Genomic DNA, 21,816 nt, shown 5'->3' with positions numbered 1-21,816 from the left:
TAAATTTAATGAATTGACAAAAAAACATTACAGGCAGAGTTAATTACAATACTATCAACAAGATTTACTCAAAATAACCACCATTAGCATCGATCACAGCTTCAATTCTGCTTCGGAACCTCGAACAAGCTGATGCTACAGTCTCCCTGGGAAGGGCCGCAAAAACTGTTTTAATTTTATCCATTAACTGGGCTTTTGTATTACTGGAAGTGCGATTGGTGTCTTTTTCAACTGCGCCCCATACAAAATAATCCATGGGGTTAAGGTCTGGGGAGTTTGGAGGCCAAACATTTGGACTGGTGAAGTCGTAGAAATTTTCAGACAACCATTTTTGACTTTTCCCAGAGGTGTGGCAAGGGGCCGAATCCTGCTGCCATACATACGGCCTACCATTGGCTACCCTTGTTATCCAGGGCTTGACTACAGTTAGCAACTCCACGAACAAAGCCCGAATTCCAATGCCAGGGTTCTTCAACACCTGTTCCTGCAGATTTGCGAGGAATTCTGCTGTACGAACGCAATCAGATCGTCTGCTAGGGATCTTTCTTCTTGCTACATCCTCGTAGTCACCATTGCAAGTCTCTAGTTCATGCCTGATTGTTTTTACTGTATTCAGGGAGCATTGGGCAGCAGTCGTAATATCCTTATTTTGATGGCGGGCACGAATCATCATGATACAAGTTATTCTCTTCCATGATTCAGGTGGGTTCCAGCTATCCATCCTTTCTGACATCGTGTATATGAATGAAGAAGGGTCCAAACTTTTAAATGAAGAGAAGTGTGTGTTAATACATGTAACTTACGGAAAAATATAATTAATTATAAATATGTCAAATTTATCCCGAACACCCTGTATACGAGAGTGGTCTGAAAAGTTCTCGGCCTCAACCATAGATGCCAACACTATCAGCAAGATTTTTTTTTATTTTAAGTTGGTACATCTGTCATAAGCATCCATGTGAAATTGCAAATCATTCTATCAAGCAGTTTGTTTTATACAGCTGTCTGAAGCAAAAGTATTGTCTATATCCTTTGAAATGGATAAAATTGAGGATCATGCAGATATAAAATTCTTTCTAAAAGGTTAAACACCAAAAGAAATTCATTTGAAGTTCATAAAAGTTTATGGGCACTCTTCTCCTTCGTTTTCGATAATTAAGAAATGGGCTTCCGAGTTTAAATGTGGCCGTACCAGCCTTGAAGATGATCCACCTGAAGGGCATCTAAAAGTGTAACAAAACCAGAAATCATTGATCAAGTGCATGATATGGCATTGGATGATGGAGAGTCAAAGTGCGTGAAATTGCTGAGACTACAGGCATTTCAAAGGAACGTGTAGGATATATTTTGCATGAAGAATTGCAAATGAAAAAGCTTTGCATAAGATGGGTGCCATGCTTGCACATAGCAGATCAAAAATGCATTTGCATGAAAATCTCTAAACAGTGGTTGGAGCATTTTAACAAGAATAAAACTGATTTTGTGCATCGATTTATTACTATGGATGAGACTTGGATTCACAATTACACACACACACACACACACCAGAATCCAAACAGCAGTCAAAACAGTGGACAGAAACTGGTTGTTCAGCCAAAGACAAAGTCTGTTCCATCAGCAGGAAAGGTCGTGGCATTGGTGTTTTGGGATGGTAAAGGCATTTTGTTTATTAATTATCTTGAAAAGGGTAAAACAATAACCGGGGAATATTATTCTGGTCTTTTAACCAGACTAGATGAAAAAATTCATGAGAAAACACCTGGTTTGGAAGAAAAAAAAATCATCTTTCATCAGGACAATGCACCTGTCCACAAGGTGTTTTGGCAATGGGAAAATTAAGGGATCTGCATTATGAATTGTTGGAACATCCACCCTATTCCCCAGATTTGGCTCCCTCTGACTTCTCTCTTCCCAAAATTAAAACTCTTCCTCGCTGGTCAGTGTTTTTCTTCGAATCAAGAGGTAATTGCAGTTATAGAGAGAGAGAGGGGGTAATTTGTAAATCTGAGAACCACTACAGGGACGGGATAATGGTGCTGGAGCATCGCTGGAATAGATGTATTAGCCTTTAATATAAATGTATTATGTTGAAAAATAAAAATCATTTTGAAATTATAAATTTGTTTTTTCATTGTTAGGCCGAGAACTTTTCAGACCACCCCGTATGCAGAAACTTAGAATTTTGAATAAAGAAGAGAGAGAGCCTATGAGAATACAATTCTTGGCATTGGAGTTGCATTAGTTTGCACTACTGAACAAACTTTCCAAATTTTTTAAGTAATGCATGAAATATGAACTGATCTGTTTATTTTACAATGCCAAAATGAATACATTTAGGATCTCCTTTGATAATTACTCTGAAGTACCAACTGCTCTTCACATATGAAAAATACAATTCTCTAAAACAGAAATGCTTTGGTATTGAATAAGGGTTCTTGTCATTTTATGGTTCCTGCATGATCTCTGATGAAAAACAACAGTTCGAAACAGCTGTCAGTGAAACCTTAATCAAAAGAACTGATTAAAAGCAAATATATGGATGTCTTGGCAGCAAAGGCAACTCTGATGCTGAAGATTGTATTCTCATAAGTTCTACTGTCAGTTTACGAAACTTTCAAAGTTTCTATATACACGCACACATATATTAATTCATTTGTTTATTTATTTTCATGCGATTACATGATTAGGTGATGTATTATCGCACATGCTTTTTAATATTGCAATTTGCCTGAAATGCTGAATATTCAGCCAAATCATAATTAATTACATTTTAAACACTGAATTAAATTTTTTTTTTCGGAAAAAAAAAAAAAAAAAAAAAAAAAAACCCATTAAAATTGCAAAAATTTTTTAATGACATTTGTTTATAAAATTTAATTCAGTATGCTTCAGCCAAATTTTAAACCAAATAATCGGTATTTGGTGCTTCAGTGCATCCCTAATCCACAGTTTGTATCTCATTTGGTTTATGTTCCACATTCCAGTTAGTTCCATAACTAATGGCAACTAATACCAAGAATGGTAATCTGCTCTCTCTCTCTTCATGGTGTGTTCATGGCACATAACCAAAATTGTTTCACTGACCAGCAAAAGAAACACCTAATGTGATGTGATGACAATCCTTGCAGGAATGCATGTCTCTAAAGTCTGACTTCTGTCAAACAATAGCTGTTCTACTTAAGTAAACTGCAGGTGGTGGAGCAAAATCTATGTCATTTATGTATTCAAATAAACTTAGGCTAAAATCACTCTCTTTCCCTAATGGCAAATTTCAGAGTTGTACAGTATCATATCATTTAAAATAACACAGATATCTTTAGTTAAACTCTTTTACTTGTATCATTCCCAGACCACTTCGACATACAATACTCTAGTTTTTTAACATGCTTCTTCAGCTCACTTACTGAGGATTTAGTACTAGCAAAAATGTGTATGTTTTTGTGTATATATAAATATATATTTGTAATGTTATTATTATTATGATTACACCCTCCATGGAGTGGCAGACTCATCGTGGGAGGTTCATTCAAATGACAACATATTTAACATATAGAATCTTAAAATCCTTAACACTCCTTGAATTAACAACACATTCTGGTAATGCGTTCCATTCACTGACAATTCTCCATGCAAAAAATCTGCTCCTCACCACACTTTTGCACAACTTCCTTCCCTGGTTCTTCTCCTCTCACAATCTACTTGTTCTATAATCCCCTCTGGATTAATCTGATAAAATCCTCTCACTAACTTAAATGTCTCTATCATATCACCTCTCTTCCTTCTATCCACCAAACTCTGCAATTCACATTTCTTCAACCCCTCTCCATAGCCAGCATTCCAAAGTCCTGATATTGTCTTATCACTCATCTCTGGACCCTCTCCAATATCTCAACATCACATTGAATATCATTTTTAAAATATAATAAATCAATAATTTGTAACTTAATCCATCTTAAAATGAGTGCAAACAATCTGCTCACAACTGAAAGAAACACAAAGACTATTTTACCACAAAAGTTTATTCAAGGAATCTGGAAGATGTATGAGCTGACTACAAAACTCCCCCCCCTTTTTTTATTTTTTTGTTTGCTGATGGAAGAATAGTGGAACTGTTTTTATGAACATGATGCATGATAATATGTATACAAATTTTATCCAGCCTGCTAGACATCAGAAATTGTAATTAAAGTTTTTAGAAATTACTGTAGAGAAGTGATTAAAAAAAAAGTCACTATAAAAAAAGAGGTGATCCAATAGGAAATTTGTAATCTGCATATATTAAACCAAAACCATGAATGGTATTCTAGCTTAAAAAAAAAAATCATAACAGCCATTGTACATTAACAAATTACATGATTTATGTACAAAAGATAGTTTAAATAAATAAGGTATTTTGATTTCGCATTTTTTCTCTTTTTTATTATAAAAGAGGAATTGGATTCTATAGTTATTAGAATTCAAAATGACTTAAATGTCAAAATTTCAAATGGACTGAAGGACCTTGGTCATTTTCTAGGCATTCACATATTACACAGGCATGAAAGTAAGGAATAGAAATTTCATTAATTATGTAGGTGAAGAAATAATAGTAGTCATAAAAAATGAACTGGAAAGCAACTCATAAAATTAGTTTTTTACACTATTTCTGAAGGCTCAATCTTTTTTTTTTTTTTTTTTTTTGGTAGAATTTGATTTCACATGTACACTATATATACATACATATTTCTTTTATCACTTCAGTATCAAAAAAAAAAAAAAGCTTAATAAGTAAAGCAACTTGATCTGGATATATGATTTATTTATTTTCAGATTAGAAAGCTGAAACTTTGCTTCATAACCAGAAAACAAATAATGCATAGCAAGCATAACAACACCCTCTGAGAAGTCTTCATTCTTTCTGAATGTCTTGAAGTTGTGCATACAATACTATGTTTTATTTATGGACAGCGAAGTATTTCTAAATATTCTTCTTGCTTGTTTACTTACAAAGCATTTTGGTAATATTCAATTATACCAAAAATGTGTTCGTAAAAATAAAATAAATAAAGATGCTTTCTATTATTCGACTATACAAATGCATGCACTCATTTTTTTCTCCGTTCCTTTTCATACACACATATAACTGTGTTATATTTGTAATGGATACTTATACATTATTGCTTTCAGTGTTCATTCACCTAAAAAGAACCACAGTATTAAGTATCCATATTCCTTCGTTGCAAATCTATTATCAGAGAATTTGTTTTGACAGTCTGCCTGCTTAAAAAAGAGAGTTCTTCATTCCATGTACTAATACTCAGTTAATCCGCAGATACAAATCATCTCGAAACTGTACACTGTTGCAGACAAAATATAACTTAAACTGTTACAAAGCTATCAGCAAAATATAAATATTTTTGCAGGAATTTCTTTGTACCCAGTAACAAACTTTCAACCCATCAAGATGTTTTACAAAGAGCCTGCTGGCATTGTTTCATTAAGTTCTGTCTAATAATTTAACAATATAAAATTCTACAAATTTAGCAATACCAAGTCGTTTACAAATTCAGCATTAGAGTTACAAAATATTAAACAAACATCTGTGTTGAGTAGAGAGATCAGGTGCCTTCTAACGTTTCGTACACTTATAAAATAGTAGTCCAGTACTGTTCTGAACTTTTTTTTTTTTTTTTGGCGAATTCCTTTGCTGTCACGTATCCTGGAGTTATAGTCCGAGTGCTAATAATAAGCACTATATTTTAATGTCCTATGAAAGAAATGTCTAGGATCATGAATCATAACTAGAAGATCCCCGATGCCTGTCTTCAAATGCAACACGTTTATCAACAGGGCTAGGTGGTGAACTAGGTGTAGAACTGTTGTTAGAAGCTATAGAATAACGAGGGCTAGACTGATCTTCACTTCCCTAAAAAAAAAAATAATAATAAATAAGTAAAAGTGCATTTATACCCTACCTTCAAGTCTTTACACTAAAAAGTTCTATGATTTCCTAATATTAAAATACGATAATTTTACATTTATGATGCACAGTAGTATTTTACCTCATTGCCAAGTGATGAACCAGAAAAATTAACTGAATTTTGTGTATGCTCTTGGGAAAGAAAGGAACCATCAGTAAACATCACAGAAGAAACTGCACTCTGGTTTTGATATTTTGTATTTAAACCTCCTGAAATTCATTAACATTACTGAATTATATTATTTATACAATCAGAACTATCTCAAAGAAAAATGCTACTACATATAGTGTAACGAAAGATCAGTAACATTATAGTAACTGAAAACTTTGTAATTCAACATACAGGAATTAATTTCAACAAATTCATGATCAAATAATAAAATTTTAATATTAAAGTAATGTGATAGATAAGAATAAAACTGAATATTTTCAAAAGAGTCCATAATTATCCAAACAAACTTTACACACGACTAGTTGAGAAATACAGTTATGCAAGCTTTGATGAGCTCTTCTACTGGTACTGATAAAGTGCCATTTAGCTGATAATTTTTTTAAAATTTTTTTTTATTTATGAAAAATAATTTCATTAACAAAATACGACATCTGCTATAATGAACTCTGAAAAGAATTGTAAAATCAGGAACAACCAATAGATTTTAAACCTTAAGAGGAAGCAATTCAAAGTTTGTGATCGTTCTGAAACAGATTCCAACTTTTTCACATGCTAAAATTAAAAGCAATTTACCAAACATTTGGACAGCATTTGCAATCTCTAACTAACATGCAAGTTCAAATTCCACTGTGGCATGGATGTCTTTAAGTGGTTTCATCATTCAGGTTAGGCCATCACCGAATTACAGAAGGCTCGAAGTGGTTTGGAAAAGGTACCATGCTTGGTCTTCACACAAAGTGGAATTCCCAGATTATTTAACCCTTAGCCTACATATGGTACTAAAGACTAAAAATACTAAAGATTTAAAGAAGACTTTGCAAGGTTTTTAACAGAACTCTTCTCAGACACTGAGAGTAGTATTTAGCATCTGGTATGAATTTGACCTATTTTTGAACATATCATGCAGTTTCGTGAGTTTCTCCACATTGTTAGTGTTAAGTAATAGTGAGTACATCACTGTAACATGAAATTAAGATGGCAAAAATGCTTGTCTTCTTGAAGATTCTCCTGACCTGGTTGGCCAAATGGTTAATGTACACCACTCCTCTACCAACAGGATAAATTTGAATACTTGGATTGGATTGAATATTTGAAAATTTGGATGCTTGTGAATGTCTTTAGGTGCAAGATGAATTTCATTTCCTGATATGAAAGACCATTGCTCTACTTATTGGAGGCTTAAAATGGCTTGAAAAAGTTTGGTATCTAGAGCAGGTTTCCAGATTATGTAAAAATAAATAAATAAATAATAATAATAATCTATGGAAAGGGAAATCATCCTTATATCCCAAAAATCAATTGTGAGATTAAAAATCCAAGTTGCTTATGGAAGAGAGAGCTACTACTTGACTGCACCAAAGATTAACTAACTCTCAAAGTAGCTGAAAAAAGGCCACAAAAAGTTTCTTTACCACTTGACAACTATAATCAGACCAAGGATAATGGAATTTACTATGAGGCTACTAATAAATGCCATTACTGAAAAATTAAAGTAAATCATATTAATAAAATAAGAAATGTTAAGATGGGTAATATGTATTTGTCTCTCAATTGAACAACAGTGGTTCTAGAAGAGAACTCTGTGGTATCCTACTTGTCACTCTTTTCCAAAACACTGTACCCCCCCCCCCCCACACACATATCTTGTGGCTCCTGTCAGCCAATCATTTCTGTAACCAAACTGCCAACTGACTATCCATCTCAATCCTGCTCAATTTCAATGGTGCTTTGTCAGTTTTTTTTATTTTTCTGAATTTTGCTATCAGAGTTCAGCAAAATTCAGAAAAATAAAAAAAAATCACCATATAAGCATCTCTTTTGTATAAAGAGATGCTTATATGGTGATTTTATTACATTAAATGTAACAAAAATTATTGAAGCAAGATCTTTAGCTTCCATAACAGAGAAGGCATGTTGGATTCTAGAGAGTGCAGGACGTTTCTGCAGTTCTAGACATTTTAGTGCTTAGAGAACTTTGTGAATCTTTATATATATATAAAATGCACCTTTAGTAGTGCTGCAGTCTTATGTAGTTTAAAGCAAGCTCTATTGTATACGAGTCAGAAGTGAAATTATTACATCCCATTGGGATCTGAGAAGATATTATACTGTCTGGAAACACAGCAGAAGATCCCACTATATCTTCTAATTTTGAACCATCTGTGCAGACAGGCACAAAATCAGAGTATTCCCCCTTTTATGTGCTAGAAAGGCTTTCTGATTTCATCGATAAAAGATGAGAATTGATAATTTTTTTCCAGAATTTTGTATAAGTAGCTGGTCAGAACAACTGCCATATAGTTGACTAGGGATTCTTAATCTTCCTTGGCTTAGGAATAATTGCCTTTTGCCAGAAAAACTTCACAGAATATTCTGATGAACAGATACAATAGTAGTTGATCCTTTGTAGTTGGTTGACAGATGTTTAATCATCTCATAATGGATGTTATCTGGTCCAACAGCAGTTGGGCGACATTTAAACAAAGTAGTTTTCATTTCTTCTTTTAGTGAATGACCTGTTGTATTCTTCAGTGCTGCTTGAAGAAAACAATTTGTTGTTTTCTGATTTGCATTTTTGGGCAGGTCTATCTCCCATCCTGTCATTATGAATGATGGACACATTTCACTAGGCTTCAAGTATGTTTCCTGCAGGCAAAAGTAGATTGATTTATACTTATGCAAGAGAGCCTTGATGTCATTGATTGACAGAATCAATGACAATTCCATTGTCGAAATGTTTTCCTTATTCTTCTTTGGTGGTATCACCTAGCTTCTGATTTTGTGAGGTTTTGTTTTCATTGGACTTGGATTTTTTCTTTTTGGAGAATTGTAGATTGCCAGCATCCATCATTTCTTCTTCATCAGGAAAAGCATCCAAGACATAATCGAATTTGATTCCTTACTGTTTTTTTTTTCCTTCTTGTGGGTGAACAGAGATATCCATGCCCTTATCAGAGTATCTGGAGTAACTTGATCCTCTGTGGTGCACATTCCATTATTTTTTAATTAGTGGATTCTTATGTAGCAGATTTTTGGCATGCCCTCAGGAGTGAGCCCATATCGATTTTTCTCTTTTATGCATCTTAGAGGCACAGTAAACAAATCATGGTGTTCAGGGATGTAGTAGTTACGAGAAGTTGGTATTTTGGATGTTGCAACTTTTGTAGTATAATGCCTTTTTGTCTCCTAGTATGAGATACTCTGCTCAGTTTTTATTTTTTTGGTTTCTCCCTCATAATTAGGGTATTTCAGTGTTTTGTTTTTATAGTCTTTGTTTTTCAGAACACCTTTATAAAATCTCTTGTGGTGAAAAATAGAAATATTTTTCACCTATATCGATTTTACATGGGCCATAAAACATATAAAATACTTATAATTAAAAGTGTATATAACCTACTGTAAGGTAATAAATTTTGTAATATAATGTTAGAATAACTGAATGTAGAACCACAAGCAATTATAACTAAAAAGATCAAGAGAGGAAATCGCTGGACAACTACCGTTGAATAGTGTCCGATCACAAGTTTAAGAAAGGAACCAGCAGAATTCACCCTTAACCCTTTTGGATTCAGGACTGTACAATGATATAGTGAGCTTGTAAGTAGATTGCTTTATGTTAATAGCCTAGATTGTGTGTACAGACAATAGATATTGATTTTGTTTAACTAATGGCATAATGTGTTGAAGAGGTCAGAAAGTCGAAAGCGAGTTTGAATGTGCTTAAAATAATACTGTAAACTTGAATAGTGCTTGTGTTACATAATGCTTAAAATGAGTATAATATAATTTTGCCTAATATTAATAGAATAGAGAGCAGGGTTATGTTTGTTGAAATCCATCCATGTGTCTGCTATGTTAAGTGTAAAAAGTTTCTTTGTTTAATGCTTTAAGTGAATTGTCTTAATGAATGTGTGGAGAATCAAGCACGGGATATGTCCCTTTATTATTGTATATAAATTGTCTTAGTTAGAATAAACATGTTTGGTTTTGTTAATAGCTTGTCTGACCTGATCTGATATGAGACAGTGCATTGCCAGTTAGCCAATGCTGTCTCATAAAAAACAAATCGAACCTGTGTGACCTAAGTGAAGTAACTGCCACGATTGAGTAATTAGGAGTTGCTTGAGATAAAATTGATTTAAGGGTTATTATACATGCTTACCTAAATTATTCTCTTGTATGTAAAGGAAAGATAGAAATTTCTTTTACACAATCCTCAATGGCACAGTCGTTAACTAAAATAACATTTTAAGGATAATACATCTGAATTATAGCAACATAGATTAAGGATTTGACTCCAGCCAGAGGCTTTTCATCAGTCTATGATACTAGGATGTGTACAAGCTCAAGAAATCACGAAAATAATGAACTAAGAGGGAAAACACAGAGTAAAAAGGTAAAGTCATAAACAAACAAAAAAAAAAAAAAAAAAAAAAATTATATATATATATATATATATTACCTTTACTGCCACAATGGACATAGATGACAAAGCCGCAAGAGAGTTTGAGAATTACTATACTTTTGATATTTCAAGCAGCACAAAGAGTTCTTCGGGATGTGGAACCTAAATGGGGAGTTTAGATATCCAGTTTTCATAGATGTTGATAGTTTAGGTATGCTGAAAGTAAGGATGATATTCCTGGTGGGTATAAAGTGACCAACCCTATGTATGAGTATTCTCTTTATCTATCATTCCTTGATCTTTTATTTCAGAGCAGATCTCTGTGGTTGAACATTGAGGAGGTCCCACTCTAATATTACTCCTTGAGAATAGTTCAAAATTGTGTGTGTGGGGGAACTGTATTCTCCTGATGAATATTGTGTGAAGGAGATGCTGTGATCATGCTTGTGCTGTTGTTTCAATGAGAATGACTCCTGGATGAAGTTTCTTCAATGATTTTGGGGATCCTGCCAATCCTTCTGGATGAAGAAGGGTGACATTTTCCTGAGTATAGTATTAAAAAAAAAGGTTGGTATGTTTACTGCTGCTTCTGATATTTTTTGTTTCTTTATTTTTTTTCAGTTGATGTTTTTTGAATGATTTCTGAATATGGCTGTGCCTTGTTGAAGGGACCTTGATAAAATAGAGGATGAAAAATTACTCATTCTCAATGGGAGTTTGATTTAGCATCAGAGCTAATCTGAATACCATACCAGCACCACAGTAAGCCTTGAGCTCTGCCTGTCCCCAGACCATGGGGAAGGAAACAACTGCAACACTGCTGATCCTTGCAGGCAAGCCCACTAGCCAACTAATCCTGGTCAGGCCATCCAGGACCACCCGTCATAAAGCAGAGGCCAAAGTGGTGCGAGACCACTTCTTCTTCTGCAGCTTTTCCCACTTAAGTAGGGTCGCTGTTTGTGGTGAGTCTCCTCCACAACCACCTCCTGTCCATGTCAACCTTGCCTCCTGTATCTTTGCTCCTAAGTTCGTAACTTTCACCGTTCCTCTTACATAGTCATTTCTCTGACGATTCTTTCTGGTCACACCACACATCCACCTAAGCATTCTCATCTCAGCTACCTTCATCCTGCTGTTATTTTTCCTCAGGGCCACAGTTTCCATAGCATATGTCATAGCTGGTCTCACTACTGTCCTGTAGATTTTGCCTTTTAGATTGATCAGCACCCTATTATCGCATAGCACTCCAGCCATCTCTCTCCAGTTCCTCCATCCCACTTCTTTCTCAGCCTCACCATCCTCTTTCATTGTTGAACCTAAGTATCTAAAGTCACTGACCTTCCTGATGACATTTCCTTCCAGCTCTAAATCTGTCTCCTGGCTGTCATCCACTTTGCAACACATATACTCTGTCTTACTTCTGCTCAGTCTCATACCTCTCTCTTCGAGTACTTTCCTCCAACTTTCCAGTTTAGTTATCACTTCTTTTGATTCTGCACACAGCACAATGTCATCTACATACAACATAGTCCAAGGTGTGTCTTCTCTCACCTCCTCTGTCACCACCTCCATTACAATATTAAACAGGAACGGACTTAATGCTGACTCTTGATGCAAGCCAACTGTCACTGGAAAACTTTCTGTCTCTCCCAGGCAGGTTCGAACTCTGACATATTTCTCCGGTACCTTCTTCTCCCTCAGACACCTCCACACTTCTTGGCTTGGCACTCTATCATACACTTTCTCCAGATCAATAAATACCAGATGTAGCTCCCGTTGCCTCTCTCAAAACTTTTCCATCATCTGTCATAACCCAAAGATAGCATCTATCGTAGATCGACCAGGCATGAAGCCAAATTGCTCCTTTGCAATCTCCTTCCTCAGTCTTCCATCAAGAACCCTCTCTAGGATTTTCATTGTGTGGGGCATCAACTTTATTCCTCTGTAATTCTTAGTCTTGGGCATCCCCTTTACTCTTGTAGATGGGGACAAGAGTACTTTCCCTCCATTCCTCCATCATCTGTCATAACCCAAAGATAGCATCTATCGTAGATCGACCAGGCATGAAGCCAAATTGCTCCTTTGCAATCTCCTTCCTCAGTCTTCCATCAAGAACCCTCTCTAGGATTTTCATTGTGTGGGGCATCAACTTTATTCCTCTGTAATTCTTAGTCTTGGGCATCCCCTTTACTCTTGTAGATGGGGACAAGAGTACTTTCCCTCCATTCCTCAGGTATATTTTCCTGTTGACAAACTTTTATTAACAGGTCCCACAGCAGGTCAATTCCCTCTTCCCCTAGTGCCTTCTATGCCTCCACTGGAATCCTGTCAGGGCCCACCGATTTTCCATTCTTCATCCTCTTTATAGCTTCTTTCACTTCCACTCTACTAATGTTCTGCACCATCCCCTCATTAGGCTCCCCATCTTCTCTGTGAGTCCTTGCATTTTCTTCATTCAAAAGCCCTTCAAAGTATATTCTCCATCTGTTTCTTATATCCACATCCCTCCTTAATACCCTTCCTCCAGAGTCTTTGATTTGCCTCACATGTACAATGTCCTTTGATGCCTTATTTCTACATTTTGCCAATCGATAAATCTTTCTGTCCTTCCTTTGTTTCTAATGATCATAAAGGTCTTGATATGCCATGGCTTTCGCCTGTGCAACAACTCTCTTGGCTTCTTGCTTTTTCTCTCTGTCCTCTTCCACTCTTGACTCGTCCCACTTCTGCTTTGCCTTCCTCTTAGCCATCACTGCTTCTTGTACATTATTATTCCACCACCAACCCTCCTTCTGCTCTCTAATCTTTCCGAATGTTTCGCCAAGCACCTCAACTGCACAGCTTAGAATTACTTTTGAATTGTCTCTACCAGTCTTGTACACTTTCTAGTCCATCCAAAATCCTCTCTAACACCTTCTCCCTAAAACGGTTCCTAACACTCTCTTCTTTTAAGCGAAACCACTTAATTTTCTTCCTCCCATGGAGGAAAAAAATTAAGAAGTGACATAAGAAATAAGAGGTGCGAGACTACTAGGATCCTCCTTTTCAGACATCCATGGCGGGGCTCCAGAAATTCATATGTCTATTTTGCCACAGCAAGTTATCAGAGACAAGTGGTGAGTGAATTTTCAGTCTCATTCTAAATACATTCAAAATGTATTGCCTTATTTTCTTTGCATAATTTACCCCCCCCCACACACACACACACATTTGAAAACATCTTATTTTCTATGAAGTTATTTGATCAAGAAATAAAGTTTTATTTTCAACTAAGGCATAGTATCTTATATAATTAATTTAATAGGTTAATTCCTTTGTAGACTGTTTTTGATGCCAAAGTTAGTTTGCATAAAGATAATTTCAAAGATACCTTGCTGTTGCTTTCAAAATGTAAAGTAATTTCAATCTATGACAACAGGCAGCACTATATCTCTCACCTTCTGTTAGTAACTAAAGCCTACCTACATGCATCTGCAGATTAATTTTGAAATAAATATTCAAGTATTCTCAAATAACATTTTGCTTAACCTGTAAGCTGTCATTCCCATTCTTATAAAAATGACACATACCATTAAAAAATAATTTAACAAGACTGATTTTCATTTGTTTCACTACCAACCGTAATGTAATATTTGCATATACATGATGAAATAGCTTTTTAATAGTGTTATTTAAAAAAAAAAAAAAAAATAATATTTGGGATAATTTATACAAATTCACCTTATGGACAATAATGAAAGGAAATGCAATGAAGGGGAAGGAATCACAAAATATTAAAAACACTGGAGAAAAGAGTACTACTGTGTCATCAACTAAAAGTAATCACGACATGCTTTCAAGGCTTAAGGAATTCAAGTGCTTATGTTATGAAGATGAAGTTGTATTCTGTAATGTATAAAAATATCCTGGGACTGCTGACAGAAGCTCTAAATTGCTACAAGGTTTTTGAGGTCTTTTTAAAGTGGAGTCATTTAGGTATCATGAGACATTCAACTATCACAAAAATTCTGTGGCATAGACTTGGTCAGAAATTGCCCATGAAACATATCTCTAGCTACTTTTCAAAGAAAGATAGATTCTAAAATGTTCGAAAACACTCAAAGTGCCTTTTTAATACAGCCTATTATAAAGCTAAATTCAATAAACCATTTACTGACTTCAAAAACTTCACAGACCCAGTAGTAGAACAGTATCGAAATTACATTAAATGTAAAGAATATGTTAGTTATAGCAAATGTCACTAAACAAAAACAGTAAGGAAATCAAAGACTCCAGTGGCGAGCCACTTTTAGATGCTTCTACAAATATGTCAGATGAGAAGAAACTTGTACACACACACACACTTTCTACTATTACAACTTACTTATTCTCTTCGTGCCTCATGGTACATAAGGCCAAGATCCATTTCTTCCAGATACCGAATTTTTAGAGCGGTCTTAGGTACACCACCCCAAGATTTCAGATTTGTACAGAATATGCAATTGGACAAGAGAGAAGTAATGTCTTGAGCAAAAATGTATGCCAAGTATTCTGGAAGCTGAAGATGCTATAGAAGCAATGTGATTATGCCAGAAAAGAAAAGAGTCATTTCAAGAAGAGAGATCTTGTCTTGGCTGCTGAGTTGAGCATTATCAAAAGTAAGCAGAGAAGAACTAAGTTCTCTTCTGAGGAAAAAAACAGCTTGTTTTTCTTATAAAACAAGATTTCAAAACGATATTGTAAACATTTCTTGCAAACTTATAGGGACCACAAGAAAAGTTCAAGTTCATTAAGTAGCTATTTTGCTAGTGAATTTCCTTTAGAACAGCACTGCCCCTATGGAGCTTTGGTTGAGTAGTTTGTTATAGTGAGAGGCAATTGTGTATACCACATTTCACACTATAAGTCAAAACCAGAGCTTAATACTTAAAAAACCAACTAGTTGCATCTAAATCATCATCACCCACTCACTTTGCCTGGAATAATGGTGGTTTTAAGTATAAAGACAATTTTTAATTAAAATAGTCACAGAAAAGAATTATTTTTTATTTTTAAGGCATGTGTATATGATAATTCTGGAATGTGAAAATAACAGCTGTGAATGAGGAGAACTCAAAAAATTGGGTTTATAACATCAATGCATTAATCTACTCTAAAAATATCGTGGGTTATATGACACCCAGCAATTAGTATAGACATATAAGAGGAAAATGGAAGAATGTTTGAGTGAGTAGGAAGAAGCACAAAAGTTCACATTACAATATTCATGCAAAATATCTACTAATGCAAGCAGAATGGGATGGGATGGAATGCTCTTAAGGCATACTCTTTATATTCCAGGAACAGTTGCTTCTACCACAGGGAGGTTCAGACAACTTCTCCCATCCTTTTAGGAAAAGCTACTAGCTTAATTGACCATTCTAATATCCGCAGATAGCATCCAGTTAATTCAATGAGTGAAATGAATATTTTAAACTTAAATCTCATAACTTTTCCATGTAAAATGGTGGATGATTCCTATGAAATTTTACATTTGTTTAAATAAAAACAAGCCATCACTTTTCTGAGAGAATTATTTATAGTCATTTTATAATATTTGACAATATTCTACAATATCAGGCAATCATAATTAATAAGTTTGCACTTATATAAGATAAACTGTAAACTAATTTTTTTTTCTTATTACATTAATATAAACAGTCTACCACTAGTAAATTAAAACAAGATAAATATAACTTACTAAAATATTTCCTGCAAGTGTGTTATTACAGTAACTCCTCATTTAATATAATTTTTACAAAAATATTTTTATTATAAAATGGTTTTTCTCATTAAGGTGCTTCTCACAATATGCAATACTGTAGCTTATATGCAATTTGTTCAATATGTCATATATGCAAAACTTATTAATTTTTGTATATATGCAAAATGTGAATTTATTTAGCTGGCTTCTTATTCAATGAGCAACATATAAAGCTGCATATAAAGGCTTCATCCATCCATTACAAGATGGATGAAGTTATCAAATTAAACTGGGTATTAGTTTACCCAGAGGTGGGTCTGATAAAATGAGACTAATATAAAAGAGTTGCTGCAAAGCAACTGAAAGCCAAAAGCAAATGAGCTTCTTATAAATTAAAATCTTCATCATGGTCTGCATGCAATCTAATGAAGATGATGTTGATAGACAATGCAGCCCAGCAAGATAACTTATTAATGCTCTAGGTGTTTTTTTTTTTTTACTAATTTTCCTCTTCCATTCAGTTTAAATGACTAGAATACGCGAAAATAAATATTTTCATACATTCCTGATTGCTCACAGTGTCAAGTTTCTTCCTAATATATTTGTTTTTTAAATATTTCTATATATCTGGTAATCACTATCTACTCGGCTGTTTAGATCTCCAAAAATGAGCCAACTTTTCCTTTGTATCAACTGCCTTCTTCAACATCAACAGAGTTCAAGATTGGCACCATCAACACAAAAACGTCAGTGACAAAGAAATAGAACTAGAGAAGAAATGAATAAGTACAGATAGAAATAACAGGTTTCTCTAAAACAAAGAAGATGAAAACATGGGATTCTTCAAATGATCACAAAAAAGAAGAAGCAGCTATAGTATTCAACACTAAATATGAAGATAATCTTCTTTCATGGCAGGCAATGTCAAGTAGAATGATGTGGGCAAATAATAATAATAATGATGATAATAATAATGGGGAATTGGAACTTGTCCAATTCCATATTATTATTATTTGGCCACATCATTCTACTTGATATTTGTTGATGGTGCCAATCTGGAACTCTGGTGATAATGAGTTAGAGTTTGTTCCAGTAGTTGACTTTTCACTATTCATTCTGGTTCCCTGATGAAAACAGTAGGGCTAGGCAATGCCCCAGTTAACATGAAATTAATCATGTTGTTTTGATTTAAGCCTATAAGAATACAATTTGGTCAGATCTCAAATTGCTAACTCATTCTTATTTTCATTGAGTATCCAGGTAGATATCTGCTAACAGGGTGTACCATGAGAAGGTAAATACTGGATATTAAGTCAGAAGCCCCGATCAGTTCTCCACATTCCATAAAAAGATACGTGGATGTCTCCATGCAGTTATCCAGCTTTGACCCTTATTAGTGATTCTAGAAGCAAAATATTGTTGCAATAATTATTTATAATTAGCATTGTCTTTACTTGATCACCTCATTATTCCAGAGCAAAAGCAAGAAGAATATATTTAAGACATATATCATTATATAACTGTGGCTTTGCATGGAGCTTTTCCAATTTTACAGAATTTCTTTTGGGGAGATTATATTTGTTTCATGTAATTCAGCTTTACATGATACTTTTCAAGAATGCAGCTTTTATATTACACAAGGAGTTATTGTATCCCTTTTAAATCTAAAATAATACTAAGAACAGTTCTATATAATTCAATGGCAGATTAGAGTGGAGAATTTGGAAGGAAGTGAGACAAATGATTTTGAGAGCGTATGGTGTGAGGTAGAGGTAGGCAAGACAGGATATTTAGTGGGGTGTTGCTACAGACCCAGGAGCACAGAGGATGGGGACCAGGACATGTTTAGACAGCTAAGTTTGGCAAGTGCAAAAAGAATGATTGTTATGGGAGATTTTAACTTCAGTAGTATAAATTGGAGAGAGGAAGATGCATGTAGCAATAGGGGAATGGAATTTCTAGAATTCTTGAGGGACAAATGTCTTAGGCAACATGTAACAGAGGGAACAAGAGGTTCAAAAATTTTGGATTTGGTTATAGCATCAGAAGAGTTGATAATAACTGAGTTGACGTCTCTCCCACCAGTTGGAGAGAGTGACCATATGGTGTTGACTTGGAAAATGAATAGACATGCAGGAGTATCAAAGAGACGGGAACTTATATGGAATTATAAGGCAGGTGATTATAATAGTCTTAGACGTCAACTTCGGGAAGTTTCATGGAGGGAGGAATTGGAAGGCCGGGATATCACCAGTGCGTGGGAAATTGTGAAAGAATATTTGTTATCAGCAATGGTAAGTTATATACCACGAGTGAAGAAGAGGACGCAATTTGGAGTAAAGTGGATGACAAACAATATTAAACAGCAATTGCATGCGAAAAAGAGGCTATGGAAGAGATATAAGGAGATAGGTGAAGAGATGCATGAGGAATATAAGACACAGGCCAGAAGAGTGACTAGTGTGGTAAGGAAAGCGAAACTGGAATATGAGAGGAGATTGGCCCTAAGATCCAAAGAAAATCCTAGGGAATTTTTTAGCTATGTGGCCAGTAGGAGGAGAAATGACTGTGGAAGAATGATATTGTGGGATAAAAATGGGAATAGAGTGACTGATGCAGAGGACATAGTGGAATTGTTCAATGAACACTTTATTGGAGTATTTCATCCTAGAGGAGTCAGTTTTAATGCTAGAGGGATAGGACTGGTACGAGGTCTGGAGGTACAGGAGGAGAGTGTGTTTCAGATACTGAGTACTCTGGATGTCAGTAAAGCTGTGGGACTGGATGGTATTTCGGCACGAGTTTTGAGAGAATGTGCTAGGGAATTGACAGTACCTTTAACGTGGCTTTTCAATGAAAGTCTGGCTTTGGCAAAGGTGCCCAGGGAATGGAAGGAAGGTAAGATAGTGCCATTGCATAAGGGTGGTAACAGACTGGAAGTGTCTAATTATAGGCCAGTCTGTGTGTCATCAGTAGTTGTTAAGATCTTGGAGAAAGTAGTGAGGGACCGTGTACAGCATTGGGCAGATGAGGGTAATGTTATCTGTGAGAATCAACATGGATTTGTGAAAGGACGCTCTTGTTTTAGCAATATGCTAGCCTTTTATAATAAAGTTACAAGAACATTAGATGAGGGAAAGGCATATACTGCAATTTTCTTAGACTTGGCGAAGGCATTTGACAGGGTGCCACATGATAAGCTGATATTTAAGTTGCAGCACATGGGTCTGGATGTCAGATTGGTCAACTGGATTCAGGATTGGCTGTCTGATAGGTATCAGAGAGTTGTGTATGGTGGAGCAGTTTCCAGGAGGCAGAGGGTTACAAGTGGGGTCCCACAGGGCTCAGTACTAGGACCTATATTGTTTAACCTTTATATCAATGACATAGCCAGTGGATTGCAGGGGGATATTCAGTTGTTTGCAGATGATGCGAAGCTGGGAAGGATTATTAGTAATAGTGCAGATGTGGTAGCCCTGCAAGAGGATTTAAATAAGCTAGATAGATGGGCAAATGAATGGGGGTGTCAGTTTAATGCAGCAAAATGTAAGGTCTTGAGGTTTGGGAAACATCGATGGGATGCTGCATACTCTATGGGAGGAGTTATACTGGAGGAAGTAGGGGAGACAAGAGATCTGGGGTTGATGATTGATAGAAACCTGAAGTTTAGGGGACATATTGCAAAGGTGGTGAAGGTAACACAGAGGATTGCTGCTATTATGAGAAGGACACTGACCTGCAGAGATAAGAGGGTTATCATTCCGTTGTATAAGTCTCTGATCAGACCACACTTGGACTATTGTTCTCAGATTTGGTCCCCAGGATTTGAAGGGGATAAATTAACTGTGGAAAGGATACAAAGACGGATGACAAAGATGGTTTCAGGACTGTACAAGGATAGTTATGAGGATCGGCTGAGAGAATGTGGACTGCAGAGTTTGGTGGATAGAAGAAGGAGAGGTGATATGATTGAGACTTTTAAACTGTTGAGAGGTGGTTACAGGGTTGACACTGGGGAGTTCTTTCACTTGGTTGATCAGCGGGAAGGAGTGATGACAAGAGGCCATCCCTGGAAGTTACGAAAGGAAACTGTGAGCAAGAGGGTAAGGAGTGGTTTCTTTGTGTGGAGGGTGGTTGAGCCGTGGAATGCATTGCCTGATGGAGTGGTGGGAGCGAGAACGGTCAGTGAGTTTAAAGAGTGGTATGATAGACTTTGTGTTTCTCAGGGGGGGACCTCCCCTCAGTGAGTCTTGACAGACTTTATGTCTTAGGAAGGACCTCCCTCGATGAGTCTTTTGACTCCTTGGAGGCCTGAATAATAATAATAATAATAATATATGGGGACTGTTTTTTTGCTTACAAGAATGCAATTTATATTATCATGACATTTTCTTTTAAATGTTTGCATGCGCAAACCATGAGAAGAGCTAGTGAGTAGTGTAATGAGATACAGAAAAAAACAGAGATGCTATCATATTTCACTGTGTTAAATTTTGCAACAGCAGATTTGAAATTAATAGAATCAATTACATTTTCAATGTAAGATGATACTAAAATAATTCTTAATGGTACAAAAAAGAGCTTTTTTTTTTCATTCCTCTCCCACATGTTTGAGTCAATTTCAATCATGCTTCTAACTAGCATGCTAACATGCTTCTCATTCCTCTCTTGTTAATGGATTTCTCATGCTTCAAAGTCAGGCATAAATATCCCAAACAAATACCATTATATGTGAGCAGGTCACTGAGAGGTCGACGTGTTAGTGAATTTCCAAGGGAAGATACTTGAAAACCACTTGGCTTACCCTGGTATATTGTGTGCCTTACGTTTGTCCTATCTTCTTGAGTTAAAACATTCTGCTGGGCCTGTAATAAAATTTAAAACAATGAAAAGTTATAGATATAATAAAATAATATAAAGATATAAATTCAATATATGGGTGAGGTTTGCTACATGCCAATTTGTTATATGGACTTTTTTTTTAAACAGCATTTATAATAAAGATATAATATTCAATTTACACTACTTTCCCCATAACTCTTCCAAGATAGCAGTATCTTGGAGATATACTGTCATCTTGAAAGACACTGTAGAAGATGATAACATGTTACCATCTTCTACAGGTCTAACACTGTACTGTTAATTAACAATTGAAGCATGAGGGAACAGGGTATGGAAATGATTAACTGAAAAGTTGAAACTGGTATGTTAAGGAATCTAATTAATGATTTCCATATATCATTTAATCCGATGAGCAAGAAATTTAAGTTTTCTTCAAATGGGACAAAGAGGTTTTGCCCCATTTGATATCATGATGTGTGTTGGAAGAGTCGTAAGCCAGTCTTGATTTTTCTTCTCTATTATAAGCCACATTGCTAAGATATTCCTTCTTATTTCTAAACTTCTGTAAGTCTGACTTATGTAGTGAAAGACCACACAAATAAGAAATTCTGTAGACTCTTGAATATTTGTAGACACCCCATCTACAAATTTTACTGTTAGTAAAATGTACTTTACTGAGGAGATTACTATCCTTCACAAAAATCAGACATCACTCA

The 21,816-nt window shown here is 35.3% G+C and overlaps 1 protein-coding gene across 3 annotated transcripts in view; it reads right to left on the bottom strand.

Annotated features, from left to right (window-relative positions):
* Window positions 1-4,009: 4,009 nt before the first annotated feature.
* LOC150102474 (serine/threonine-protein kinase Genghis Khan-like) overlaps window positions 4,010-21,816 on the bottom strand; it is a 550,831-nt gene continuing 533,024 nt past the window's right edge. For 2 of the 3 annotated variants that reach the window (XM_090399333.1, XM_090399334.1), the window contains 3 exons: window positions 20,982-21,123; window positions 6,042-6,169; window positions 4,010-5,905 (listed from right to left, as the gene is read on the bottom strand). In XM_090399333.1, the coding sequence (XP_090255459.1) occupies window positions 5,768-5,905; window positions 6,042-6,169; window positions 20,982-21,123 (408 nt within the window). In that variant the 3' untranslated portion in view covers window positions 4,010-5,767. The remainder of the gene's footprint in view (window positions 5,906-6,041; window positions 6,170-20,981; window positions 21,124-21,816) is intronic. The other variant, XM_090399335.1, reaches the window with a different exon arrangement.

The sequence above is a fragment of the Typopeltis vanoorti genome, chromosome 10, assembly GCF_054136105.1.
Source record: "Typopeltis vanoorti isolate ZY-2024b chromosome 10, IOZ_Tvanoo_1.0, whole genome shotgun sequence".
NCBI classification, from domain to species: Eukaryota; Metazoa; Arthropoda; class Arachnida; order Uropygi; family Thelyphonidae; genus Typopeltis; species Typopeltis vanoorti.
The sequence above is the reverse complement of the archived record's forward strand: the minus strand, read 5'-3'. Positions and strand labels throughout refer to the sequence as shown.